The 26,111-nt window shown below is 50.6% G+C and overlaps 10 protein-coding genes across 10 annotated transcripts; 6 read left to right on the top strand and 4 right to left on the bottom strand.

Annotated features, from left to right (window-relative positions):
• Positions 1 to 389: 389 nt before the first annotated feature.
• FIBRA_01535 (uncharacterized protein) lies at positions 390 to 1,269 on the top strand (the record flags this gene model as incomplete). Its single annotated transcript, XM_012323410.1, has 6 exons — positions 390 to 472; positions 535 to 559; positions 624 to 670; positions 724 to 869; positions 916 to 922; positions 975 to 1,269. 6 exons carry the CDS (start codon positions 390 to 392, stop codon positions 1,267 to 1,269), a joined length of 603 nt encoding a protein of 200 aa, XP_012178800.1.
• Positions 1,270 to 2,551: 1,282 nt separating this feature from the next.
• On the top strand, positions 2,552 to 3,452 carry FIBRA_01534 (uncharacterized protein; the record flags this gene model as incomplete). The annotated part of the gene is made up of 4 exons (XM_012323409.1): positions 2,552 to 2,684; positions 2,739 to 2,832; positions 2,886 to 3,139; positions 3,193 to 3,452. 4 exons carry the CDS (start codon positions 2,552 to 2,554, stop codon positions 3,450 to 3,452), a joined length of 741 nt encoding a protein of 246 aa, XP_012178799.1.
• Positions 3,453 to 3,849: 397 nt separating this feature from the next.
• Positions 3,850 to 4,979, top strand: FIBRA_01533 (uncharacterized protein; the record flags this gene model as incomplete). Its single annotated transcript, XM_012323408.1, has 6 exons — positions 3,850 to 3,996; positions 4,068 to 4,139; positions 4,203 to 4,386; positions 4,446 to 4,587; positions 4,692 to 4,767; positions 4,827 to 4,979. The coding sequence occupies 6 exons, from the start codon at positions 3,850 to 3,852 to the stop codon at positions 4,977 to 4,979; spliced, it is 774 nt and encodes a 257-aa protein (XP_012178798.1).
• A 511-nt stretch (positions 4,980 to 5,490) lies between these two features.
• FIBRA_01532 (uncharacterized protein) lies at positions 5,491 to 5,826 on the bottom strand (the record flags this gene model as incomplete). The annotated part of the gene is made up of 2 exons (XM_012323407.1): positions 5,491 to 5,732; positions 5,790 to 5,826. The coding sequence occupies 2 exons, from the start codon at positions 5,824 to 5,826 to the stop codon at positions 5,491 to 5,493; spliced, it is 279 nt and encodes a 92-aa protein (XP_012178797.1).
• A 435-nt stretch (positions 5,827 to 6,261) lies between these two features.
• On the bottom strand, positions 6,262 to 7,186 carry FIBRA_01531 (uncharacterized protein; the record flags this gene model as incomplete). Its single annotated transcript, XM_012323406.1, has 5 exons — positions 6,262 to 6,298; positions 6,352 to 6,803; positions 6,853 to 6,924; positions 6,979 to 7,033; positions 7,089 to 7,186. 5 exons carry the CDS (start codon positions 7,184 to 7,186, stop codon positions 6,262 to 6,264), a joined length of 714 nt encoding a protein of 237 aa, XP_012178796.1.
• Positions 7,187 to 8,350: 1,164 nt separating this feature from the next.
• On the bottom strand, positions 8,351 to 12,994 carry FIBRA_01530 (uncharacterized protein; the record flags this gene model as incomplete). Its single annotated transcript, XM_012323405.1, has 17 exons — positions 8,351 to 8,428; positions 8,487 to 8,514; positions 8,568 to 8,711; positions 8,761 to 8,780; positions 8,842 to 8,964; positions 9,016 to 9,153; positions 9,205 to 9,418; positions 9,471 to 9,608; positions 9,661 to 9,805; positions 9,862 to 9,881; positions 9,937 to 9,994; positions 10,048 to 10,094; positions 10,177 to 10,232; positions 10,294 to 10,639; positions 11,554 to 11,941; positions 12,003 to 12,845; positions 12,898 to 12,994. 17 exons carry the CDS (start codon positions 12,992 to 12,994, stop codon positions 8,351 to 8,353), a joined length of 2,883 nt encoding a protein of 960 aa, XP_012178795.1.
• Positions 12,995 to 16,941: 3,947 nt separating this feature from the next.
• On the top strand, positions 16,942 to 19,012 carry FIBRA_01529 (uncharacterized protein; the record flags this gene model as incomplete). The annotated part of the gene is made up of 4 exons (XM_012323404.1): positions 16,942 to 17,148; positions 17,382 to 17,716; positions 17,772 to 18,119; positions 18,178 to 19,012. 4 exons carry the CDS (start codon positions 16,942 to 16,944, stop codon positions 19,010 to 19,012), a joined length of 1,725 nt encoding a protein of 574 aa, XP_012178794.1.
• A 1,336-nt stretch (positions 19,013 to 20,348) lies between these two features.
• On the top strand, positions 20,349 to 21,340 carry FIBRA_01528 (uncharacterized protein; the record flags this gene model as incomplete). The annotated part of the gene is made up of 5 exons (XM_012323403.1): positions 20,349 to 20,444; positions 20,494 to 20,566; positions 20,629 to 20,761; positions 20,814 to 21,201; positions 21,266 to 21,340. The coding sequence occupies 5 exons, from the start codon at positions 20,349 to 20,351 to the stop codon at positions 21,338 to 21,340; spliced, it is 765 nt and encodes a 254-aa protein (XP_012178793.1).
• Positions 21,341 to 21,625: 285 nt separating this feature from the next.
• FIBRA_01527 (uncharacterized protein) lies at positions 21,626 to 22,581 on the top strand (the record flags this gene model as incomplete). The annotated part of the gene is made up of 3 exons (XM_012323402.1): positions 21,626 to 21,940; positions 21,996 to 22,205; positions 22,258 to 22,581. 3 exons carry the CDS (start codon positions 21,626 to 21,628, stop codon positions 22,579 to 22,581), a joined length of 849 nt encoding a protein of 282 aa, XP_012178792.1.
• A 1,050-nt stretch (positions 22,582 to 23,631) lies between these two features.
• Positions 23,632 to 25,644, bottom strand: FIBRA_01526 (uncharacterized protein; the record flags this gene model as incomplete). The annotated part of the gene is made up of 3 exons (XM_012323401.1): positions 23,632 to 24,829; positions 24,889 to 25,464; positions 25,541 to 25,644. The coding sequence occupies 3 exons, from the start codon at positions 25,642 to 25,644 to the stop codon at positions 23,632 to 23,634; spliced, it is 1,878 nt and encodes a 625-aa protein (XP_012178791.1).
• Between the last annotated feature and the right edge of the window lie 467 nt (positions 25,645 to 26,111).

Genomic DNA, 26,111 nt, shown 5'->3' with positions numbered 1-26,111 from the left:
TGGTGGCGAGGGTGAGCTTCCATTTCAAGCTGCGGTACGTACGATAGAAAACTTTTGGATTAATCTATATTCATATTCCGCAACATTGCGGATAGTATCGGGATGGATCCACTCCCCCTCCTGGAGCAATACGAGGTAAATTTCTACCCTATCTGCATCTTTTTCAGTTCCTCTCATGCACTCATAGTTCTGCTTCGCCAATGCTACTGCGACTGTCGGCTGCACGTCGGCCACAAACGACAGTAGTGCTGTCATGTCCTGCATGCGTGCCGCACCGCTCTCCACTCTGGTCACCGCGATCAACGACCGACCCTCGAACTGCTCCTATCGACGGCCAATTCCTTACTGACCTACCTTCACGCCTTATAACACGTGGCGCGTTTCACAAAATGCCATTTATCGGCGGGCACCTTACCGATGATGGTTCAATCTTTGTTGGGAACCCCGCGAACTTTGTGAACACGACGGAGGGGTTCGTGGAGGTGCTCATGAAGCGATACTTGTATTTTGTACGTTGCTCTGCCCTTCCTTCAGCGGCTCGTCACTGAAGGCGATCTTGGTCAGTCGAACGCAACGATTGACCGAATGATAGAGCTTTACCCAGAAAACGATTTCTCGTCCAGTGGGAAAGGGCAATAACTGCATTCGGAGACACGGTATTTACCTGCATGTGCGTTTAGAGTTGGGTTGTCTGGCTGCGATATTGATGCGTGTCGCCCACAGGGATTGGTTCATTGGGCAAAAGCTGCTGTCAGAAGGGTATGAGAACGTGTATAATTACCGGTTCAATACGCCAGACCCCGTGCAGCTCGCCGCGAACCCATGGGAGGGCGTGATGCACACGTCCGAGTTGTTCTTCCTCTTCCAAGGTACGCCGCGGTCGTTCTTTGGCTGATTCGGAGCTACGTATTCTAGGCACGAAGTAGGTGCTCCGTTACAGACTTCCCGGCCATTTCATGATGCGTGTGTTGCAGCTCCGGCCCCAACCACACCGCGCCTACAGCTGTTTTCGCGCCCTTCAACTCGTCCGAACAGGTGCTTGCGACAGAGACCATCGGATACTGGACAAGCTTCGCACGCGCCTTCGATTCAAACGCGTTCAAACCGCTCGCATCGTCGCCACTATGGCTCTCTGCGTCCAGTCACCAGCGTCTTGTCAACCAGGAGGGCGGACCAAACTCTACAAAGTCACGCATGAAGGAGCAGGAGGACATTTACATCCAAAGATGTTTGTTTTGGAGCGAGGTTGGGAACGAAACGAGGGTCTGAGTGCGATGGTATAAGTAAAAATCAAGCATGTGACAAACTAGTTGCGATTTCTCAAACCGAAGGTTAGGGACACTCAAATGTGAGGTAACAATAGTCGCTGTAAAAATCGTTAGTCGCTATTGACGACGAGCGCAGCAACTTACAGAAGGCGACCACTGGCATAGAGGGCCGGAAGCCTTGACAAGAGCTGGGTGCACCCGCCACCAGCATACGTTGGATATGACGCCCATTCGCTAGAAAAGCGAACATCACGAATAGATAAAGGTGACTTTCCGAAGGGCAGTCAGCTTCCTGCCCGAGAGGCTACGATCCAATTGCTCTGCGAAGCGGTCATCGTTGATTACTTAGGACAGGACACGCAAGTTGACAGCACGCGATGCCCAACCGACGATCGGCAAGCGTTCCGGCACGTAGGCCTGCTGGCAGCTGTAGCCTGTCGGACACACCTGCCACGCTTGGCGATGGCACCGTGCGTGGAACGCATGCTTCATTCGTGAAGCTTACGGCAGTACGATCGCTGGTCTCCTTCGTACTGTGGGGGTCTCCCCTCTCCAGAATAACCAGATGTTCCGCTACATAGCGCTAGCTCGATGTAGAAGGCTAGAAGTCTTGGTAGATCGATTGTCTCAGAGTGTCCACTATTCACATTGGATCCACGATCTTTCTTCAAACAGCCGGCCGTCTATTCAGCGCCCGACCACTGGTGTCATGTAAATGGCCCTCGTTCTGTCTAGAGCAATGCGAGTCAGTATGTGTGCTCGTATGCGCAAGGGGCTGAAACCGAATCCGTTTCCCCCGCTTGTACACAGCGTCCCGTCAAATCCGTCGAAAGGCATCGCCACGCGCCTACCTATCAGGATCCATGATGGTCGCTGGGACAAGTGTCTGCGCAGATTGCAAGCCCAAGCTTCTCCGCCCGCTATAAAGAGCGCAGAACCTCGCGCGCGCCACGGTGCTCCGAGCACCCTCGTTCACAGCAAGAACGATGCGATGATGATGTAGAGGAGAGCTGTTGCCGGCACACAGCCTGCACTCCGACCGGCATCAAGAGATCAATCCAGCCTGAAACGGCGTCAACAGCGCAGCCGCCGAGGTATATAACCTCGGCGTTTCGAAGTGATCCCCTAGGCTGCGCCTCCCTTTCGACCATCACTTCACCGTCTCCCGTTCGTTCGGTCTCTCTGTGTTTTTTGCTGCATTCCCTGCAGTCTAACGATTATTTCTTGTGTTTTTGCGCACTCACGACTCTCGTTATCTAATTTACCCTCACGACACACTTACGATGAGCACCGTCCGCACTCGTAAATTTTGCTGCTGTCTGCCGGTCAGATTTGGCGTCTTCTGCTCTGCGCTTATCGGTGTAGCGTATAGCACCGCATTCTGTGTGTTGGGATGGTTGGAATTCCATCGCTATGGTGAGCATCTCTTGCTGTACTCTCTTTGAGGGTAGCTGCTCATTCCGTTTACAGTGACGAAGCAAACACAGCTTGATAAAGATGAGGTCATCGGTCTCGTTGCTTTCGCCCTATCATACACGTTCATGCTCCTGTTCTCTGTAATGGGGTATGTTGTGGGCAGAACTACATCGCATTTTAAAACTTACCTGTTGTGTCCAGTCTCATCGGATCCATTGGAGCTATCCGCGCTTTCGTTAAAGGTTACGGAGTCAGCTTGGCCACAAACACTGTTGTAACCATCGGCATCGGCATTTTCATGTGCTGGCGGCTCTTCCACACTGACAGGACCGAGTGCGACCTCAATGCTACACAAGAAGCCGATAAGGCTGTTGAGTGGGTCTGCCAGAAGGGCTTTGACATAATTCGTATCATTCTTGTGGTCATCCTCGTGCTGGTCTGGCTCTTCCAGATTGGTGAGTTACTCTTACTCGACGAGTGTTTGGAGCAGATGCTAACGATGCAGCAGCGGGGTGCGCTATCGTGTTTGATTACGCCGGTCAGCTTGCCGAAGAGGATGAGCTTGAGCGAGCTGACTACGGCACCCGGGATGCAAGCAACATCAATCCCTACCCTGGTACTAGTAACATGCGCACCACGTACGACGCGCAAGCCACCCCCATCATGAAGAGCGCGTACGACCAGGGTGGCTGGTCGCAAGATGGTGCGAAGCCATATCCATTCACTGCGCCAGACCATGCGTACGGTGGCAGGAGTGACAATGTGTAGAGTAGCGGCGACATCTGGCTGGAAAGTAGCAAGTACGAGGGGGACGGAGCTTTGTGTCGAGATTTCATTGTCGCTTTTATTTGTACAAACATCATGAATATTCGGAGTAGGCCAATGAATAATGATGTGATGGTCAAACCTTGATGATGTGTGAAGCGTTGATGGTGCTGCGAATATGTGAGTGGGTGGCGCTGGGGCGGGCCACTGTAGTGTAACTTAAGGACTTAGAGCCTTGGAGGCGAGTCGACAGTGAGAATGACCTTCCATAAGAGGATACAGTCTCGGATTGACACGGAGCCCGACGGTAACGGCCGACCATGTCCGGACGGCGCTAAGGCTCTGAGTGACGACCTTGAACTCGCCAACCTCCTTACTTCAGTCCGCCTCTCATCCAGCCATGCAGTCCTTCGTCGTGCGCTCGACCGTGCTGCGGCCAAACCTCCTCAGGTCATCCTTTAGGACATTCGCATCATCATCCGCTCGGAACCAGGCCGTTCCGACCGAGAAGCCAGTACTGAACAAGGAGTTCAAGATATATCGTTGGGTATGTATAATCAACCATTTGGATTCAGCACGTTTGTTCAAAGAGGGCCGATCCAATGTGCACAATTGCAGAACCCAGATGAGCCTGCAGCTAAGCCAACGCTGCAGACCTACACCGTCGACTTGAACCAGTGCGGTCCTATGGTCAGTCGTAGTTTCCGTTCTATCTCCCACCCTAGGCCCAGTTGTTCAGTCTGCCCTGCATAGGTCCTTGATGCCCTAATTAAAATCAAGAATGAGATGGATCCCACTCTCACCTTCCGCCGTTCATGCCGCGAGGGCATTTGTGGCTCCTGCGCCATGAACATCAATGGGCAGAACACCTTAGCGTGCTTGTGCAGGATCGAGAGGGACACGAGCAAGGACAGCAAAATCTACCCCCTTCCCCACAGTGCGTGCTGGTACGGTCGACACAGGGGTATATGCTCACATCCGCCAATTCTTTGACAGTGTACATCGTCAAAGACCTCGTTCCCGACCTGACGCTCTTCTACAAGCAATACAAGTCGATCGAGCCCTACCTCAAGAACGACAACCCCCCAGTTGACAGTGAGCACCTACAGTCCCCGGAGGATAGGCGGAAACTCGACGGGTGAGTATTTTCACTGCTCCCGCGGTTACCTATCATGACCGGGCTGTGACGGACAGAATGTATGAGTGTATTCTGTGCGCCTGTTGCTCAACTTCGTGCCCGAGCTATTGGTGGAACCAAGACGAGTACCTCGGCCCGGCAACACTCATGGCCGCGTATCGATGGATGGCCGACTCTCGCGTAAGTGTAGAACTTAACTGTTGCGCGCATGGCTCGTGCTGACGTACTGGGGACATCAGGATACCTACTCTGCGCAGCGTAAGGAGAAATTGCAGAATGAGATGAGTCTATATCGTTGCCACACCATCTTCAACTGCGCGCGCACCTGTCCTAAGGGTCTCAACCCCGCCGCGGCCATTGCAAAGATCAAGCTCGAGCTAGCTGCAGACTAGATACATAACTCCTAGAGGAATCGAAGAGGATGGGCTTGTCCATGTCGACGAGATGTTATTGTATGGGATCATCCCTCGGAATGTAGTCAGAGGTTTGGCGAGCGCAACTGCCTGTGTACGGCTATGTGGTCGCCTATTGTTCATCAATGCAGTTTTTATTTACTCATTTGGTGGTCTCTTCTGATGGTGGTTCAATCTACCATTATGAATAATTTCCTGGCATGTGTCATGGGTCTTTCATAGGCTACACCCATAATACAATATCGATTCCATGTAAGATCCCCTTGACCTGCTTGCAATCAACACTTGTTCCCTCTCGTCCGACATATCCATACTTTCTTTGAAGTTTCACTGACTTTGATACTGTTCCTTACCGCCCGGCCCTACCGGGTGTTGCGCTTCGACATACAAACGTGCACGATCGTCCCCGTAACCCACCACCCACTCCACCTCCGCGGCTTCAGTATCAGGGAGAGCGGTAATCAGCGCTGCATGTCTCGCAACTGACCCATCAATTGTAATATGCACGGGGCCCTGCAGAGGGCAGCCAGAACATCAGCCCGCGCTGAATACGCGCGTCACCGTCAACGGTGAGGCCGTATGCGTCTGCCGCGGCAGGGTCGTCTGTGTCCGAGATGATGTCAAGGCACCCAGCCGCGAGAAGGGCCGCGAGAAAGGTTGGACTCTCGTCCCTCGTCGAGCGGGCAGCGTGGTGCGGGAATAGGAGCGGTGGTCTGGGGACGGGCATTTGTGCTGTGCGGCAGATCGGACAAAAGAAACATCATGGAACGTATTGGCTACTGCTCTTACCTTTGTCTGAGGTCTTAACTTCGGGGTAGGGGATCATTAGTGGCGTTATCCCTCTTCTCGTCCGACTCTAGCGGTTGCCTTGCCTTGACCTTGTCCACTGGAGGTGGCGCTGAGCCAGGTATGACTTGATACACTCACGACTGAGACAGAATCAAGACTCAAGAAGTTAAAACCGGCAAGGTAGAGAACTGCAGTTAGAGTCCCAGTCATACACGTATGCAGACTTAGACGAGCGAAGCGGATGCGATTATACTCTGCTCTGCTCATGGAAAACTAGACCATCCTGACGGCGGTAGCACCAGAAGTACGCAGATTGTCGGAGAAGCCTTGCTCCTAGAGCGCTTGGGCTTATGTAATCTGCAAGACACTGGCAGTTTGTTACATTTCACGACACAACATCTGCACTCCCCAAGGTGATATTCACATTCGGTAAGTCTAGGCAATACAAGCATCCTTATTACATGCTGGGCTCCTACAGCTCGAGCGGGTGACTCGAGTACTTCCACCACCTGGAACCCCTATAAGTATCGGACAGATCGCAAGCCTTTGATTCTAGACTCACCCCTTGTGCGGCTGATAGAGCTCCAGGGGGATCTTGAAATCCTCGGTGATCTTCCACGGCACGGGCGGCCAGTCCAGCGCATCGTCGTTATGCGTGACCAGCGGCGGTACGTCCCTCGCCGGGTCGAGGCGGACCTTTGCTGTCTCCGCAACATCCTGCCGCATCCCCTCCAAGGTCTCCTTCGGTATGAACTTCCTGAGCGCATCGGGGTCGAGGATGTACAGCTCCTCAACAAAGTGGCGCATCATGATAGGGATGAACGCTTGCGTGAGCTCGTCTGCTTTATATGCCGACCACGACTCGCTGCCGCTGGAGACGCTCTCGAGATATGATTTGTACGCCTGCAGCGGTTGCATGAGTTCAACATGCTCGTCATGGCTTTTCCCAGTGTCTACGGGGGGATTAAGTGCGGGGAATTGCACCTCTTCTTCGAGCTGATGGTGCAGCTCGACCTGGTGCCTTTGTCAGGGAGCGGTTCGAGATACTTTGAGATGGACTTACGGATCGTACCCATTGCTTCGCGAAGCCGAGGAAGTTTTCCGCGTCGTCAACAGGTGCAGATGTGGAAAATTGCTGTCGGTGACGAGATTAGCAAGTGCACAGACGAAAGCGAGATCCACAACTGACCTTCCGAACCTGAAGCCAAAATACCACGAGTGCCCTGTGTGTCCTAGCCATTTCCCTATAGGGTCATAATCAGAGCTGATAACGCAATATCATTCTCGCAAGATATTCACCATTGTACCCATAAGAAAATGTCAGTGGGCTTGTCGCCGCGAGCTAGTTCGGTCATCTTGGCAAGGTCGCGGTTGAAGTCTTCAGTCGTGTAGACCATTGTTGCAAATATCTTTATGCCGAAGGTCGATGCTGATGCCAGACCGAGTATCCTTCGCCCTGCTTTTATATCTTACTGTCCGCCTGCAAATACCATCGAGTCCAGATGATGTGAGTCAGCCTGCCGTCCCGACACGCAAGAAGCTTTCCACATCTCAGCCGGGTACATTACCATTGAAGATATTCCTCCGAGCCACATCAAAATTCGCATCTACCTACCGCGATGTAAGATAGGGGATTTGTTAAGGGGTTCATCCGCGGGAGCATTCAATAGACGCACAGGCGCTGCGTATATAGTGGGCCCACGGAGGGACTAATACCGAAACGAATCATTCATTGATAAATCATGCAGATACTGACAGGTGATAGAGCCTACTTAGAGCATGAAATAAACCATTTATGAAATGATGGCAGAACTGCATTTCCTCCGTGGAGCAGTACTAGTAGCCACTGATAAATCATTCCGGGGAGGGTATGGACATCGTGACGTATGTCTTGATTGCAGTTGATACGTGAAATCAGCTTGATTATCCTCGAAAGCTAGATCACGAAGATCTCAACTAGGGGGCCTGACATTCTGTGGCCGCGGGGAAGCAGCACACGAAGTTGCAAGGTCTCGGCCTTGGTATTTGAGAGCGATCATTTGACCGTCGTCTCCAGAGTATCTCCAGGATTGCACGCCACGCGCTTTGGAATGCAGCCCGCATGAGCAAAAAGTTGCGGTCTTGAGCCTAGGACTAGATGATACGACAGGATGAGCAGCTTTCGAATAATCGAATATGCAGAGACATCGTACTTCGAGTGGCGCTAAAAGCTGAAATCCAAACTCAGTCAAAGACTCAGAGGAGTGCTGAAAGTATAATTCAGTGCCGGGAACGAGGAAGAGAGTAGGCGGGTGCCGCTACCGGCTAAGGTCGATTAACAGCTTATTTGTGAAGGGGATCCCTACATCCAGACCAATGCAAACCAATCTGCGCAGATACTGAATAAACCACTTTCTGTTCGCTGTCGATCTGTCACAGCGTTCGCATGCTGGTCATTGCTTTCGAACCGAAAGATGCATTAAACTTTTATTTTACAAACCATTTCAAGTGTCTCGAACTCTACAGGAGTCGATCCAGGTAGATGTTCCTGCAGGATTTTCGATGTGACGGTGAAGTTGCGCTTAAGGAACGGAATGAAGTGGTTCCATCTTAATCACCTGCGAGAAAATCTCAAGGGATGCCTCGGGTTGGAATGCTGGCTGTACACGCTGTCAACTACAACCACCTGGCCGTATTAGACAAGCTCAAGATGCGTACCACTTCGTGTCCAGCTTCGTAAATTCGTCTACACGGTACAGTAAGTTTAACGTTCCAGTGGCGGTTCACCACAAAACTTACGCGAAAGTAAAATTGTCCACGTTCTGAATGGCGCCGATGGTCCTCCCGTGGATCATCATTTCGACGAAGGGGGTGTTGTGTAGGGTTTCATTGCCGTACCAGTCCATTGCAAGAACGGAGGCATGGCAGCCTATCCAGTTGCAGCTGAGAGGAATGAATTTCTATACATCAGAGTAAGAATCAGAAGACGCACTTGATGTCTGCATCCCCTGCCTACAAGAGACAGCAGTATGTTCAGTCTCCAGGGCAGAATGAAATTGGACTGGACACGTACCCAAATCAGCAGTTTGAGTCCCGAATTTGCTAGGACTGATAGCTCGGGCAAAAGGGAACGCGCGTCATCGCCCGTTTTTCCGAACTCGGCCTCGACCACGTCGGAGCACTGTTGATATTCCACCTACCCGCAAAACATCAGCCTACAAATATAGTGTAGTCGCATCTCCCTTACCTCAGCGCCGATCCGCTTCATTACGACCGGATCCTGCAGGAAGCGTTCGTAGTATGACGGCGGGAAGTAGCCGGGTGCTTTCTGTCGTAGGTCGTATTCGTTGCGATCACCAAGTGAGGGTGTGAGCACCTTGTCCAGCTGCAACACCGCTTAGTCTTCCTTACTGGCACCAAGAGCCGATACGCTTACGCAATAGTCATCCGCGTCCTTGCATATCGTGTTGCTCTCTGACGAGTTACCCGCTTTGGAGCAGTCGATTAGCTGCGCTTGACAGCCCTCTGGCTCATAGAATGCCCTGGTCACTTGTTCGATGACCGTGTCATTCTGCAGCTGTCCATAGCCGGGTGCATACTTGGCAAAGTCTACATATGCTTTGTTCTGAATCAGGGGATCAAACCAACCGCTGGAACGAATCAGCTTTGTAGAAGAATAAATGGACGAAGATATCCACTCACTTGTTGATCATGAGCGCGCTAATGTTGATCAACTCCCCCTCGATCGTGCCGTTCGTAATTTTGGCATTCTGCTCGTCGAAGTAGGTGACGAAACCTGGGCCGTAGTGACCCCCATAGCTCTCCGTCGCGAAAATGAACCTACATAAAGCTGTTTGAGTATAGGACGAGATGTCGCCCGCAATTCACGTACTCCCGGCTTTGGTATTTCTCGAACTCGTCACTCTCGAACAGTATTTGGAACGCCTTCCAGATCTCAGGTGCTGCCGAGAACGTGCTGTTCACGTCGATCGTGCCATACGAGAATCCACTGCCAATGGGTTGGTCAATGTAGATCACTGTGTGTTTCTGATCAGAAATAGTGGGGACTAGGTTTCGGCAGCTGTCTCCGTACTGTTGCTGATATTATTCCAACTGGCACAGAGGTCAGGTGAGTTGGAACGTAATCAAAAATTGGCAATTTCCTCACCTGTATGGGTTGATATACGTAGTAGAGTTGTCTGGGTTGACGAAGCATGGTCCGTTCTCTGGAAGTTACTGTTCAGCTAATAGCTACTGGTGATTCCATCGATTTTGCTACCTTGTAAGAGTGCAATCATGGATGAGCATCCTGGGCCTCCATTGAGCCTGGAATTCGAATGGAATTTCGAATGAGATGCCCAGGATACGGTAAATGATAGGACACAATAACAATTATGCGCAAGCATACCACAGAGTAAAAGGAGCAGTTTCGGGCTGATTTCGCGACTCGAAGAACCAAAACCACTAGCTCAAGTCAGCCTTGAGATCGAGCTCCGCCAGTGAACGAGCTGGTATATGCTCTTACCATGGACATGTTTGCTCCGATATCCACGTAGCCGGACATCTGACTGACGCCAGGTGTGGTTTCGCAGACCCCAGAATCAAGGACATATCTGATCTTGGTATCCTCCAGGGTCTGGGACGCAAACTCCTTCTGGGCAGGTTGCAAGACATGCTGTCCTTGTCCATACTGGTCCTGGGCTTGAGCTCGAACGCCCAAGATTGGACGAAGAAGACTGGCGGAGAGAAGCAGCGCCAGGTAGCCCATCGAGTGAAGGGTTTGTGACAGCATACTGTGCAGAGGGGAGCGGGCGATTGGCACAACACGACGAGGTGTATCTGTCCATTTATACGGCTCGTTCACACCAGCCCTAAAGGACAAATGTGTCATGATACTGAGGGCATTATACATGCTGCAAGTCGCAAGGCGAGTACGAAGCCTGGAAGATGACCGCTCTGAGACTTGAAGCGAAGAGGATTCCCTCAAGACAAGCGTTGGGCTTAGAGAGCAGGTCAAGGTACCGAGTGCGCATACTCACATGGCCTCATTTCCATCATGCTCACTCCATCATATGCTCAACAACGTTCGCCACAGGTCCATATAATTTATTGAGAATCTCGCCCTATGGCCGTATCAAGCTGCTGGTTCTCCCATTGTGGATAGTTCCATTGCCATAATCAAATCACAGCAGCAGCCGATGCAAGATTCAACTTTAAGATGGTAAGCGACAATGTTTGTCACAAGAGCTGCTCAACAGGAGAGCAAAATATCATGTACACGAAACAAAGCTGAAAGACATCACTGAACATTGGTGCTCCACGTCGCCAAGTTTTGCCTCCATTTGGAAATGAGCGCCGGCGCAACGTCAACGACCCATCTAACTTAGCCGAAGGGCTTGTGATCTGTACTTGCGCGATTCAGGCATACTGTTACGAAACGTTGCAGTCTGACTTACCCTACGGTACTATGATTATTGGTACATATCGAATCACATACTTACTAGTAGCCTACCGCTGACTTCATGTAGAAATGTGCAGAAATGTGCGCCGAAACGCTGCTAGATTATTCGAAAATTCGTTTTTGTCGAGCACAAGTACGTACTGATGCCGTGACAGCCCGTCATATGTCAATCAATTATTAATCGTCTTTTACGCACATTAGTTTATGCATCGCAGAACTTCAAGCAGGCTGGGCTACAGCTAGGTTATCTCCAAGCGCACAAGTGTTCTGGATGAAGAGAATGGACGTTAATAGATGCTGACTCCACAAGAGCGATAGACTTACTCGATGACTCCTTGAGTTTGCAGCTTTGGAAATCTAGTCGAGATGAATTCTGACCACGCATCCGATGACACCGTTTCCACGGACGGCTTGGCACGCATATCGAGCTCAAAGATCACACTCTTGATAGCAGGATATCTTGCCTCTGAAAGGACCTGATCAACTCGCGCGTAGTCATTTTCTTCGGAATTGAGCGCTTTAAGCAGTGCTTCTGTCTCTGCCCCAGAAGGCAAATATCTCCAGATGATGATCTTGACCTCGTGGAGAGTCGATGGGAAAGCTCTGGACAGAAACTCGGCTATCCAGCCGGACGACTTTGCAAACTCGTCGGAACCAAGCATAAGCGTTATTACCCGCATTTTAGACGCAACCGCGAGATTCAGAGGATGCTCTTCAAGGCAACCAGAGTCAATCCGGCGATGACTATCTGCGAAAGGCAGACGAAGACTCACCTTCCCAACTCAGGATACCATTGAAGTAAGAAAACGTAAAATGGGTAAGCGATGCTTGCGCCATACCCATGAGTTTCTCCAAAACGGCACAGAGATTCGAGCCGCTCCCTACAAGATTGTCTAGCGCGAGCTGCTCAACTTTAGAGGCGAGCAGTATGGTGTAGAAGAATTCGAGGATATCAGCGCCGATATGGCTGAGAGCGAGGAGCTTCAGACCAAAATCAGGCCGGGGATAGACAGTTCCCGACACGAATTTTCGAGTGCGGAGGTAGAGTCTGCAACAGCTGAGACTGGAGAGAGAGGGAAGGGAGTATATTAGTCTTCCAAGCGTGGTGAGATTCGGCAGTGTGATCGAATCGAGAACGAGACGAGTGATTTGACGGAATGTAACATGAATATACATGAATGTGTTTTCATGGAGGGGTCCAGAAATCCACGTAGAGCCCCTCAAAGTAAGCTCCTCTATCTCCGGCAATTTGTGCGCCATGGATGCTGCAAAAGGCCCAAGGGGGGTGATATTGAGTCCCAAGAATGTTACGTGTTTCATGGGACTAGTGCGCTGCCGCATCACTTTCATCGACTTGGTCAAGCGGTAAACGTGTTGCTTCGTGCCGATAGGGACACTTCGGCGGACATGAAACTGACATCTTGGATACCAATCGCGGCACACAACCCCGTATTTCCATAGGTCGCAGTAAGATGGAAACTCGCAGGCAAGAATATCAATCACTTTCTCCCACACTTCAACAGGGAGGCGTACGTGACGCTTGGCAGGAAGGTGTACTTGCTGTGCTATTTGGCTCAGTCCTGACTTCTGAGCGACCGTAGGTACATTATCTCCACCTAGCCTTCGATGTAAACTCAAATAATCGTCACTTTGGCGAGTTGGACTCACCTTTACAGTCTTCAGTGATGGCGTCATGTTCAACATGTGGATCAGAGGACAGTTTTTCGTCTCGTAAGTAACAGTCCTGATTGCTGAAGCTGGCCATAGCGCTGCGATTATACAAAGTAAACGCCGTGAACACTGTGCCAAAATAGTCTTGATACGATGCTGAGATGGATGGAGCTCAAAGTGGCAATGAACAACGGCCGCAGATGGGACAAGGGGTAGGTTGTTCAAGGCCTGGGGAATATGCATACACGTATTTAATATGGGCTTTGCATCAGCACGTGCAAAGCCAAGCATCCTGCAATGGGACGTACCGCGCACTTGTGCTAATCAAATTACTAGTCGAATTGATGTGTCGTAGCCGGCAACGAGTTCACCGTCGCGTGTCAAACGGCCCCATGCGCAGAGCTAACATAGTGAGATAGCCGGCGCAGAGGGTGTAAAAGCCAAGGACAAGCTTACCTAAAGATAACATGGACGTGTAGCTGGTGTAGGACATTCTGTCAGTGTAGAGTAAGTTGCCGCGGACACTTTGATCTTGTCGAGCCAATGCACACATGCGCAAGATTCACGTATTGACATCGCGCATTGACGGAATTCGAGCCATGTGGTTCGGGCTAGTGTCTGAGAATCTGTGGTAATCATTTTTAGACAATTTCGAGTATAGGTAAATATTTTGGACAGGAGGTGGCAAGACGGACATACTGATGTTGCATAACCGCAAGCCAATATCTCGCGGGATTGAATATTCCCCCAATTTGACAAAGCTCCGAGGATAAGCGCTGAGCGGTCTGTGCTGGCGGTGGATGAATGTCATAGAACGCGTCATCCCCAAATGATGTCGGACCGCCGATCTCTCGATGCTAGCCACGTGTAAGCCTCGTGCTTTTTCGCCGGCGCACGCCGATCCGGCCCCGACCTCGGGTTCAACGAACAGGTATAGTTCCAATCTGTGAGCATATTAGAATGAACTGATAGACTTGGCATAATCAAAAACATTCATTCCAGGTCGCATCGGACTTCTACTCAATGCGACAAGCGGGACTTCACTAGGACCGCAATAATTAGATGCTAGTTTTACAGGCAACACTTCGTATGTTCATCTATTCGTATTGTTGTACTGTGGGATTGATATTGCAGCGTAGAAAGGAGATACGTGTGTCGTACTCATACTTTCCTTTATCGTCGAGAGCCGTCCTTCATTCACAGATTTGTGCGTCGACGAAACGGCATGACTGCTGGGGCCACAATCTCGAAAACATTGGATACACTCATACAAGAGAACAAATCGAATTTCAGTAACAGCTATCTCCACGACAAATACTGGTCGCATCTTTGCTACTAGGCTGATGATGGGCTTAAAGCAAGACATTTTTCTCTTGGAGAAGAAAAGATAACCTACGAATCTTTACGCGCTTCCTTCCGAGCGGTGAGTGAATTTTGCACGCACATACATGGACAGTAATGACATACGCCGAGATCGACGAATTATTTTATCTCCGTAAGTGAGATATGCGCTTACCTCAATGCGACTTACTCCTTCTCGCAGTGCAACTTTCACCAGATACAGGTTAGCTCCCATCGGCTGTAAACGAATATATCTGTCCTAAGCATAGGAAGGGCGCTTTTGTGTCATTGCACTTACTAGCATTGGTATGTATGAATCTTATCCGTTTTTGCCCCCATTGTCAAACATAAATATTACAGCAGGTGAGTGCAGATACATCTCTTGTCATTACATGGACTCGCCATGTTGCTCACCAAGGGCTATGCTTTCCGGTCTCGCTCAGCGCGACGTTGCAAGACAAAAGAAGCAACGGTGCGAACGTCTGGCCACAGGTAGGAAGGTGACACCATCACGCGACGCGTATGCGAAGTTCAAATCCGTGACGCGTGCGTATCGCTCACATTGGCTACGCTTGTGGCCTTGCCACATGGGTACATAAGATGCTCGACAGCCGCTCCTTCCTTTTTCTAATCAACCTTACATTTCCCCACTTTCGGACACGGACTTGCTCGTATTATCCCCTCGTACTCCCTCAAACGTACTTTTCTAATCCTCAGCTCCACTCACGCGATGTCGTTTAGCAACAACTATTAGTGCGTGATGGCTGACCTCGATACTTGACGATGTTCTTACTTTTCCGTTTCAAGTGCTCTTGGTCAAAGCATACCCAAATACCAACAAGAAAGTATCGAGGAGACACTTTTCAGTATTGCAGTCAACTGCAGCAAAAATAGGCAAGAGTTGTCCATGGATGAACTGTTTTTAGACTTGGAGGAATTATTGGCGCTATCTCTTCTACCATCTCGACCTTCTCATCAACTATGTCATGAATACTCCAATTTAGACCCTCACACCGCGCCGTCACTATCAGCCCAACGTCCACATCCTACAACCTTATTATACTCAGCGTGCCTGCTGGAATCGCCAGGCAATATACCCACAGGTCTGGCGGCTCAGTCTCGCCAACCCACACAAGTCTGGTCTGATACTATTCTTAGCGATATTGAAACAGCGTCAACGGTCAACCATCCCGGTTCGGCGCGTTTTTTGGCTGCCAAGAACATACACTCGCAAGGTCCTGGCCAAAGTTTGCAGCTTGATGAATCAATCGGGTCCACTTCTCATATGAGGAAACGTGGTAGGGACGAAGACGACGCGATATCTGAGTCTGCGCGTCCTCAGAAGTGTACAAAGCAGGATCGCGCAACAGTGTCCAATACAACGAGGCGTTAGATCCACATGAAAACTTTTGACTCGCGAAGAGGTTGATGCGTGTCTCCTTGAAGACGGCTGTCCTCCTTCTTTCTTTACCTGCGGGGTGGCCGGGTGTACTGAACGGCTGAGCACGCTACGTGTGAACGTGTATACCCACTTAGCAGAGGAACATTTTCAAGAGTACGCTTCGGAAGACTACGTTGTATGCGGGCGAATAGATCCTGAGGGCAATGTATGTACCGAGTCATTGAAAAAGCAAAATCTCTAGCGACATCTGGCCTATACCCATGGAAATTCTACCCTAATTTGGAGGTGTCGCGCCTGCGGTTGGAGCGCACGCGGCCGGAAAGACCTGGCGACGCGTCACATCAAGATGCACTGCAGGAATGCAGCCGCTTTTCTCGACAGCCTCCAAAGTGCACATCCTCTCAATGGTGCATCATCTTCAGCGATGCCCTAGTGTGATTATTCACTACCATCAGATCCATCTTCCTACTTCCCACTTTCCTATCACATCAACTTCGGTAGACCCGGATCTACATGGCGCCGACTGTCAGCCAGGACGAATATTCGTTCTAATTACTTCTTATACGTAGGAAACAGCATGTTCGATGAGATTTTGTACTTTACGATAGCAGTATTTACGATCTCGGCCTGACGACCAGATGCTAAAGTAAAGTGGCAGTGTTTGCCCCCGCCTTGAACTCGTGGAGGCGCTCTTAGAAACAGAGTTCAATGATACATACAGCTCTGTCTCATCGACATACCCAAGTCTAGTCCGGTACCATTGGCCGTTAATTTTGGATTAATGTCGATGGTTATTTGCCGTCGGCCCAATTCAGTATGCTTTTAATTGTCGATAACATTATTTCAGAGAGTTCTAGACAAGATTTGCGACTTAGTGAAACGCATTTGGAAGCATGGTGGGGAGGACAGAGAAGATCATGTGCTATCCAAGCTGAGTCTGGACCTCCTCACAAGCGAGCGAGGTAAGTCTCTCGATGAGGACCAAACAATGAGGACTAGGTTGACAGGCATACTTGACACATGGTTGCGTGAGCGAATAGTCTTGAAGACGGCAGCCTCGAGTCGAGTGATCACTTCGTATCACTGGGGTATATCGCGAAATAGAATTAAACGCGTGACAGACACGTCTGGTCACAATCACGCCACACGCGTCTGTCGCGGCCACCTCAACTTCAAAGTCTCTCTCAATTTCACGAACAGCCATTCTTGCTTTCACAGACTATTCACCGCTGCTGAATCTTTACCATTTTTATAGTGTACTTCTGCTGCAGAAATTTGCATCTGGGACGAGTTTAGCCATGAACAACGACATGTCCTCCGCGTGTAGCTCGAAGTCCACTGCCGACCCTCACTTAACAAGCTTGCCCCTGGAATCACCAGTGAAATGGACGGCTGCGCAGGAACGGAGCATCAACAAGGACCATCCTCTCAATTCTTTGAACTCATCCGAGACGCCAAAAGATTATGTCATGCGGACCTACCTTCAGTTTTTGTGGCTGCCCAAGGTGCGTTCTCGAGTTTGCTCTGATCCTTACACGCACTTCTATACTACATGACTTGGTTTATCGCCTCGAAATATTAATGGCCCTTGTCAATGTCTTTGCAAGAACGAGGGCCTCCTCAGGAAGTTCGAACTTGCCAGGGGATTTGATATATCGGTGCTCACAGCATGTTTCCGATTCTTGTTGATATTGTCAATAGCGGAGTGCATTTTTTTCTGAAATTGAACTCATACCAGTCCGTTGCACCGTTGCGACTTCTGGTTCCAGCCCTCCTGCGCGTCACTACATGGATTCAAACGATTTCTAATCCAACATTCTACCCATCACATCCGCTTCATGACGCACTCCGTCCACTTTTGCTTGCGCCACGAGATGCAGCGGAGAAGTACCACGTCCGTATTAACCAAATTATTGACGACGATGCAGAGGGGGGGAACCTCCAGGAAAATATGATGTGGTTCGCGTATAAGAATGAGATGCTGGACGAGGATGAAGCACATTCCAATGAGAGTCAATTTGACTTAGAAGAGAGATGGAAGAACCGCTGGTTGTCAGGGATGGAGCAGCGGGAGTGAGTATAAGTATACATCCTCAACGAACCCTCATGTCTAATGACATCCGCGCAGGGTGCAGATCCAGATCATCTTGCATCTGCTATTATTATCTCTTCCTAGCTCTTCAAATCGGGAGATTTCACCATCCTCCACGCTCGAATTGCCCGCACATCTATCTCCTTTGAAGAACCGCAAGCGCAAGAAGCGCGAACCGACCCCTCCCCCACCAGAGCTACCTTTGGAGGAACGTATTGAGCGGCTCATGGACAGATTATCGGTGTGGCAGCTAGTAGCAAAATTGGACGCAGAACCGGCCCAGCGAGATAGGTCCACATATAGTCAGCAAGACAAAGGAAAGCAAAAGGCGTCAAACGAGCGAGATTGGATGCAAATATTCTGCGAAGATGTGGTTGAGCGATTGTGTGTGCTCACCGTTAGCGATTTGTAGTTTGATTCGTTGATGAACACTTGTGCTCAGGTTTAAGGACAAGCTCCCAGAACAATGTGCTCTTCTGCGGTCCAAGGTATCTCTCGATTCATCGTTTTCAGACGACACAGACTTGGTGTTATCTTCCTCTTCCCCGTCGTCACCTCGCCATAAAAGCAAACGGCTCAAATCGGCTACATCGTCACGGTCCGCATCCCGTCTTGATTTCATGTCCTCCGACAAGACTGCTCGTAGCCAAAATTCTAAAAAAGGGACGAAGCAATCTCGGCCGCAAGATCTTCAACGCTCACGCTCGCTCTCCATGTCTCTGGAGGAAGAGCGCGCTCGCTCTGCGAGCATAGGGCCTGGAAGTCTGCGGAAACCGCTGCTCACGCGAGAAGTGAGCATGACAACCGCGTTTAAGGGCAAAGCTCAGGCAAGGCAGCGCGAACGGGCGGCTGCAGCTGCGCGGGCGAAAACTACCCAAAGGAGAAAACCTGCTCTCGCCGTTGATGATGTGTCCACACGAGCGAAGGCCAAGGAGAGCATTCAGGGCGTGACACTCGTCGCGGCGACTCCGGTGAAATCCAAGCCGAGGACGAGTCAATCAAAGGAGGCCGAGACATCGCAATTTGATTTGACATTACCTCCGCTACCAATGTGCGACTTATCGGCAGGGATGGAAGGAGACGGAGACGATGAGGATTGGACATTGGCTAGTTCGCCAGATGTTCTAATGTTGAGAAGCAGCTCGCAAGGCGCGCAGGACTTTGACTCAGAGGACGATGAGGAAGAATTGAGCTTAGGCAACAGGATGGAGAGAGAATTGGGCGGTCGTGTATTGGTCACTGGCACTCCCACAAAAAAGCAAAGGTTGATGGTATGATCAAGTATGTTTTTAGGGTAGGAAATATGAGTAAGCTTCACCGCACGCAGAATAATGTCTGAGAAAAATTAAAAAAACGTATGTACTAGATGGATAGTCATCGACAGGTATGACCGTGCATACAGTAGCTGCGAGCGTTCTCAAAACATACATTGGATCTGACTCAACGACTTCAGCAGATGTCTGGATACTGTTGGACTTGCTTGAACTTGAAGGGGAGGTGGGTGAAGAAGACCTTGAAGAAAGCAAGGGAAATCAAGTTTCGAAAGCCGGATCTGCAACTTACTGCCTTGGAGCTTCGCGACAACAAAGGGACAGAGTTCATCTCACTTTGCAGCGAGTGATGTTATGTGTTATGGTAATAACACGGTGGCGCACATATGAAACCATGGTGGCGCTCTGGGTCATCTTGGATAATGTCAAGCAGGCAGAGTCGCAGACGGGCAATCGCCAGCTCGGATGAATGAGTGACGCATGTAAAATATGACAGCTCCACGCACGGACGAGCAGTATGGTATATTTTTGATACATCGACTGTCCATGCCCGATGTCCCACGCATGACTCTGAGCCAATCCAACATCCAGCGAAAAACCATACCTGCCCGTGCCAATTTGGCACTGCATCGACTCGTCCCCGGAGCGAAAGTAGTAGGTGTGGCGCGAATGTACAGCATTATTTTGTGAAGGCTCGGATGATCTTCGCGGATATGTGTAGGAAGAAGATAGAGGCGATGAAGGATAGGGAGAGGACGAGGACAATGAAGGGGTCTCTGGATTCACAAATATCTAATTAGCTGTGTGCTCGTAAAAATATATGCGACAAGTAGACGTACACTCGAAGCCCCGGCGAGTCGTCTGTGTAAAGCTTGAGCATGGTGTTCGAAGACCCTCCTGCGCCTGCTGCCCGTGTAGAATTGGGCCGCGAGACTTGTGAGTTCACCGCCCGTCGCCTGTTTAACGGTCACGGAACATACACAGGCGTAATGATTAAGAACAAACGGGCTCCTGAAAGTCGGCCGCGCGCACCTTAAGGCACCAGGAGGCTTTGCAACGCCGTTCGCGCTGGATGGGCGGCCTGCACCGTTTGCACGCGTAGAATCTGAGTCGGACTAGTTGCAAGAACGAGCGTAATACAACGGGTGTTATACAACAAAGTGCGAACAAGAACATTTCTGGTTACATACCATGGCAGGGGTTGTGAATAAGTCGCAATGTGCTGGCGTGAGCGTGTCCAAGGCCCAAGGGGCCGAGAGGCTCCACGTAGAAGTCTTAGGCGTCACGCGTTACGATTCCAGTGCGTGACAGGTGACAACGTCGTGATGCGCCCGCAGCTCCCATGCCTGATACCAGCGAGAATTACCCTGCTGTTGATACCACTTCCTACCAGACAATTTGCCCGCAGTCATCGCATCCCGCCTCTACAATGTCATTGGTAAGTGACTGTCTATCCTCCGAATTTCATCATACTCACAAACCTCCAGATTCATGCGTTGGTGGCCCGTGGGTCGACAGTGCTAGCCGAGCATAAGAGCGGACAGCGAGATTTCTCGCAAGGTATGGGCCTGGCAGTACAAGTTGATGTCTCTTTCTGATACTGAATCCATCCCATCTTGAAGCAACACAAACCATTCTATCCAAAATTCCCCCGAATAACAGTAAGCTCACGTATGTCTGGGAGCAATACCTGTTTCATTATGTGTCTGAGGGGGGGGTTACCTACCTCGTAATGGCTGACGATTCGGCCGGACGGTACGTTTCCTTGTCATATTTTTGCCCATCTAATTTCTCATTGGATTTACAGACGAATGCCCTTCACGTTCCTTGCCGAGCTCCAGCAACGATTCACGTCCCTCCCCTCTGCCTCCTCCGATTCGTTCTCTTCCTCGCCCAGTTATGCCCTCCAAGGATCGTTCGGGCCTACTATTGCACAGCTAATGCAAACATATAACACTGCGCCACCTGCTGATGAGCTCACCCGTGCGCAATCAGAACTCGCACAAGTAAAGGACATCATGGTCCAGAACGTGGAACAGATCCTCTCGCGCGGCGAGCGCATCGAGCTTCTCGTAGATAAGACGGACAACATGGCAAGCCAGGCCACGGCTTTCCGGCGTGGTGCACGGACAGTAAGGCGAAGTATGTGGTGGAAGAACAAGCGGGTTGTAGGACTCAGCTTCGTCGTGGCGTTGGTACGTGCGTTCTGATGCTGACAATATCTCGCCTCCGACGCTTGTATTAATATTCCCTTCGTAGGTCTTAATGTGGGTCTTAGTTGCACAATTCTGCGGGGCCGGCTTGAACCAGTGCGGAGCAAAGTCGGATTCATAGGCATCATGATTGATTAGGATGGACGTATTTTTATTGGCATTTTGTGTAATATATTGCGATCTCTACTGTTCACGTCGGACTCGCTGCGGCGACTAAATTACTCGCAGAGTATCTGGCGCCCTGATGTTCCACTTATCAGAAGTCAACGTGACTTTGACAAGGACAGCAGGGATTCGGACACGCAACAGGTTGCTCTTGCTCATTCATATACGACATCTCTCGACTTTGCCTTTGTCTTTTCCCCTCATACTTGACGCTCGTTACCACTACTAACCGGTCCATACAATGTCCGGCATAATCGACTACACAATTGTCGTTCCGGCATACAAGGAAGCAGGCAATTTGCGCCCGCTCGTAACCCGTATCTTCGCTGCATTAAGTCGCATCGACTCTCCTGTCCCCGCATACTTGGTGGAGGTTATTATCGTGGACGACAACTCGCGCGACGGCTCGGAGCAGGTCGTGCAGTCTCTCCAACAGGAGGGCTATAATGTTCGCATCATCATTCGCACGACCGAGCGCGGGCTCAGCAGCGCTGTTGTCCGTGGCTTCCAGGAGGCCCAAGGAGACAACATGCTGTGCATGGACGCAGACTTACAGGTCCGTATGTCCCCTGACACTCCCAGTCTCGACTATACTGACGCTAAGTTTGCAGCATCCACCAGAATATGTCCCTCAGATGCTTGCTACGCTCTCCCCAACAAAACAATTCGTGCTCGGTACGCGATATGGAGGCGGCGCCGGCTCGGACGAGGGCTGGCCACTATACCGTCGTGTGATCTCAAACGGTGCACGGATGCTCGCACTACCGCTAACGTCAGCGAGTGACCCTATGTCTGGATTCTTTGGCATCCGGAAAGAGTCTGTGCGTATTTTCCCTTTCTCGCACTGCATGTCCAGTGTAAACACGCATTTAGTTCCTCAAAGCGCGTAATCTCAACCCACATGGTTTCAAGATTGCACTCGACCTCCTTGTGAAGGCGCATATTCAATCGACTGCTATTGCAGAAGTTCCCTTTACGTTTGGTTTGCGTTCCATTGGCGAAAGCAAGCTGACCGGCAAGGTTATGATGCGCTATCTTGAACACCTCGCTGAACTGTATTGGTTCTCGTACCATGCTCCGATTGCGTTCGTGCTCCTCTTGTTGACGGTGATCATTTTATTTGCGTGGCACTACTTCACGCGTACTGTTGAAGCGCCGGTGGAAATTCCGATCAGCAAAGGGAGGGGCGGGCATTAGAACTGAGTGCTCGGCGGCGTGTAAATGTCAATTTGTACGTACGTTACTTGTATACCCACTGGACAGGAATTTAGACAATCAAGCTGCTACGGCTCGATTGTAATTGCGCCATACCTCGTTGTCAAGGCTATGTCTTAGTCATGCAAATGTGAGCTAATGCAGGGTGCAAGAAGTACTTACATACCTCATAAAACATACGCATCGACACAATAACTCTATGGCGAGTGGCGTTCTTCAGTCTGTCAACAACGACCTGATATTGACTTAGTGATTGTCCCGGCCCGCAGGGTTGTTTTCGACATTATCGTATTCATCATCAACCCTTTTTAAAAAATTTTCACCGTAGCTTTTCAACGTGGTATTGGTATTGAGCAAACGTGTTCGGATGTAGTATCGAGTGAATGCCTGGCCTCGCCCCCCTCGCGCGTTCTACGCCCGATTCGAGAAAAGGCTGTCGAAGCAAAATCCATCCGTGTCTTGCCGTTCGCTCTCATTGGGTAGTGAAAGCTTCATACTCTATATTCTGGGGGCTGCAAGTTGAATACTCGCGATTGGGCCACCTTCAGCGCACTAAATGCGGCTGCTGCGTGTAAATCATTCCTTCACAGATCGTTAGGGCTTATGCATTCAGCAGAATAGAGGGCTAGATCATACAGGGTAGTGTGCTAAAGCCTCCCGTGGAACCAAAACTGAAGCAGTCAATATCCTTAAAATAGACCTTGTGTTCCTAGATCATTCTGTAGGACGGGAGCACAGCGTATATTCGCTCACTGGACTTGGCAAACCAGGGTTGAATCAATCTGGCACAAGATCGTATATTGACACACGGTAACGGCACAGCAGAGGGGAGGCTGCACATACATAAGTAGGTCAAAGCGGACGATACAACGGACGCGATCATCTAGAACGGGTCAGACAGCGCGAGCGAAGGAAGTATATAATAAAAACTATGCCAAACGATCTCCTACCCCCCTTCGCAGACAGCATCAACCAGAAACATCAGTAATCGCAGGCAGGCAGCTCCTGCTGATTGTAATATGCAAGATGCAATCATGACACTCGTTGTGCTGCCCAGAGACTTCTCGTAAGATTAGACGCAGTAGTGGTCGACACCTTGGACTTCAAGCTTTCTGTCGAGGCAGTCCGAAAATGTGGAGGTCGTTCCTGCATGTAGAAAGCGCCGTGAGACGGTGGTGGCATCGACTCGTGATCTCTCGCAGCCGCTGGGGACGTAGGGGATGTGTTGTTAACAGCAGATGCGCGTGCACGTTCTGCCGCATACGCCGCCTCGCTTGCCCGCGAGATCGTGTTCGATCGCATAAGATGTGAATTTGGGGTGCCCTGGGAGGGTGGCGGCGGCGGCGGCGGAATGACAGGCGTAGGAGTCGCTGGGCAGACGGACGCTGAGTCGAAAGCAGGAACACTGGGTCCAGACTCCTTCGCCTCGGCGAGCTTTCCGAGTGAAGGGGAAGGCACAGGGTCGTTGAGTATTTCACGAAGTTGCGCAACCCAACGGCCGCGCTGCTCCTCGGGGTCGCGCGGGTCCGCTTGCGAGCTTACCGATGGGCGTCGAGAACCAGGAATGCGTAATCCGAGAACATTCTCCTGCATGCCGCTTAGAGAGTCAGAGAGGATATCATTCTGTCGCTCGCGTGCGGCCGCTTGGAGAGTCAAGACACTAGGGGACGACGAGCAGCTTGCCATGTGGACGTCGAGAGAGCCGCGAGGAACAGATCGTGACATCGGCTCCTCAAATCGGCTCAGCAGAGAGGTGTTGCTCGCCATCCGGTTCAGGCTGGGCTTTATCGGAATGGGCTGGATGGAACGGCGAAGATATGGATTGTTGCTCTCCTTCTGAACGTGACCATCACTGTCCTTATCGTCCATGTCATCCAAGCTAGCACGGAAAGTCGCTGACGGAAATACTGGTATCGTGAGAGTCGAAGGAACGGGGGACAGACGGAACATTTCCTCTTTCCCTGCAACCTGGATCTTCAGCGCATTCAAGGAATCAGTCGAATCGTCCTTTAGGATCACCATTGGTTCTGACTGGGATGAATTCTTATCCACAACATAATAATAACGAGGCTCGATGGAACGTGGTGGCTGTGGAAGAGGATTGTGAGCTCGTTTGAGTTCCTTGACCTCCTTTGACAGTCGTCGACATTCCGCCAAGCAGACGTCATACTGAAGTGTCAGATTATATGTCAGTATCAGCGTAGACAAATTGATAAAAATATTTACTTTGCTACAACGATGAATCGGATCAGTGCAACGTCAGCAAATGAACAGCAGGCCGTCACTTACCCGCTCCATTCTTTCTCCATCTTGTCAAATCGATCTTGCATGGTGTCTTTCATGGTCTTAGCAGCATCAAGTTCATCGGCTCGTAGCCTGTCCAGCTCCTGGCATTTTTCTTCGGCGAGATGTAGTTGTTCAGTGAGGTCTTGACAAGTGTGCTTTAGACCAGCGGAGATCTGTTTCTCGTCAGCCACCCTGCTCTGCATCTCGACATTCTTGAACAACAAAAGATGAGCAGAACGCAGATTTGCGTGCTGTACAGCAAGCCTGATAAGTCGCGAAGTGGATCGATAAATCGGATGAAATCCAACTACCTCAGCGGATGGCTGGGTCATGAGCCACTTGTGTACGAGCTCAAGCACATCACAAACGTCCTCGCGTGGTGCACCTTCCAAAGTGATTTGAGTGATACGCGTGTGGAACTCTTGTGCATGTAGTGAGGCGTCGTCCGGACATGACGTGTCCAGCGGACGAGGAGTCGCTGCACGACTGTCCTTCGCGAAGTGTAGCTTCCGGACTTCCTCAGGTGTAAAAGGATGTCGACAAAGGGGACAACAATGTCGAGTCAATAGCTGAAGACACCTAAAGCCAGTAATGCGTAGCAGTGATAGCTAGGTCAGACCAAGACACTTCGCGACGCTAGAATATGACGGCGTACCTCAGACAGAACGTATGTCCACAGGGTATAGCATACGGTGCTTTGTCTTCACTATAGGAGTCGAGGCAAACATCGCAAGTCGAGGAGGGATGGAGGAACAACATGGTGAATGTGGTCAAGACCAGCACAGAGGCGGCAGGCGATAAACAGCTGTCGCGAGTCGGGTATAAGAAGGTGGAACAGTCCGGTCGCCTAGCCTATATCGCGTGCCGGCCAGACCATAGATGAAGCGGCTCGGGTCGAAATGTCTCTGAGATGACATTATAAACACGAGGCGCTGGAGATCGGGGCTCTATCTCGGGGCCACCAATCTGACCCCGCGGAATCCGGGACTTGTACATTGGAAACCACATGTGGGAGAATGAGCCCAAGCATGTGGATCAATAGTCGAAGATATACTGCATCGACCTGGTCACAGTGTGAGTACCGGACCTTGGCTTCCAGTGGAGTCGCCCAACCAAGCACTACAAAAAGGCGCTGCATCTGAGCGAAAGTCTGGAAGTGGCGCGTCCAATGGCTAAGACCTCTCAGGAGCACAAGGAAGTACGACGGAAAAAGCATAGGCTGGGAG

Source organism: Fibroporia radiculosa, assembly GCF_000313525.1.
Source record: "Fibroporia radiculosa TFFH 294 genomic supercontigs, scaffold685, whole genome shotgun sequence".
Lineage (NCBI taxonomy): Eukaryota > Fungi > Basidiomycota > Agaricomycetes > Polyporales > Fibroporiaceae > Fibroporia > Fibroporia radiculosa.
This window is presented reverse-complemented; position numbering and strand designations above follow the sequence as displayed.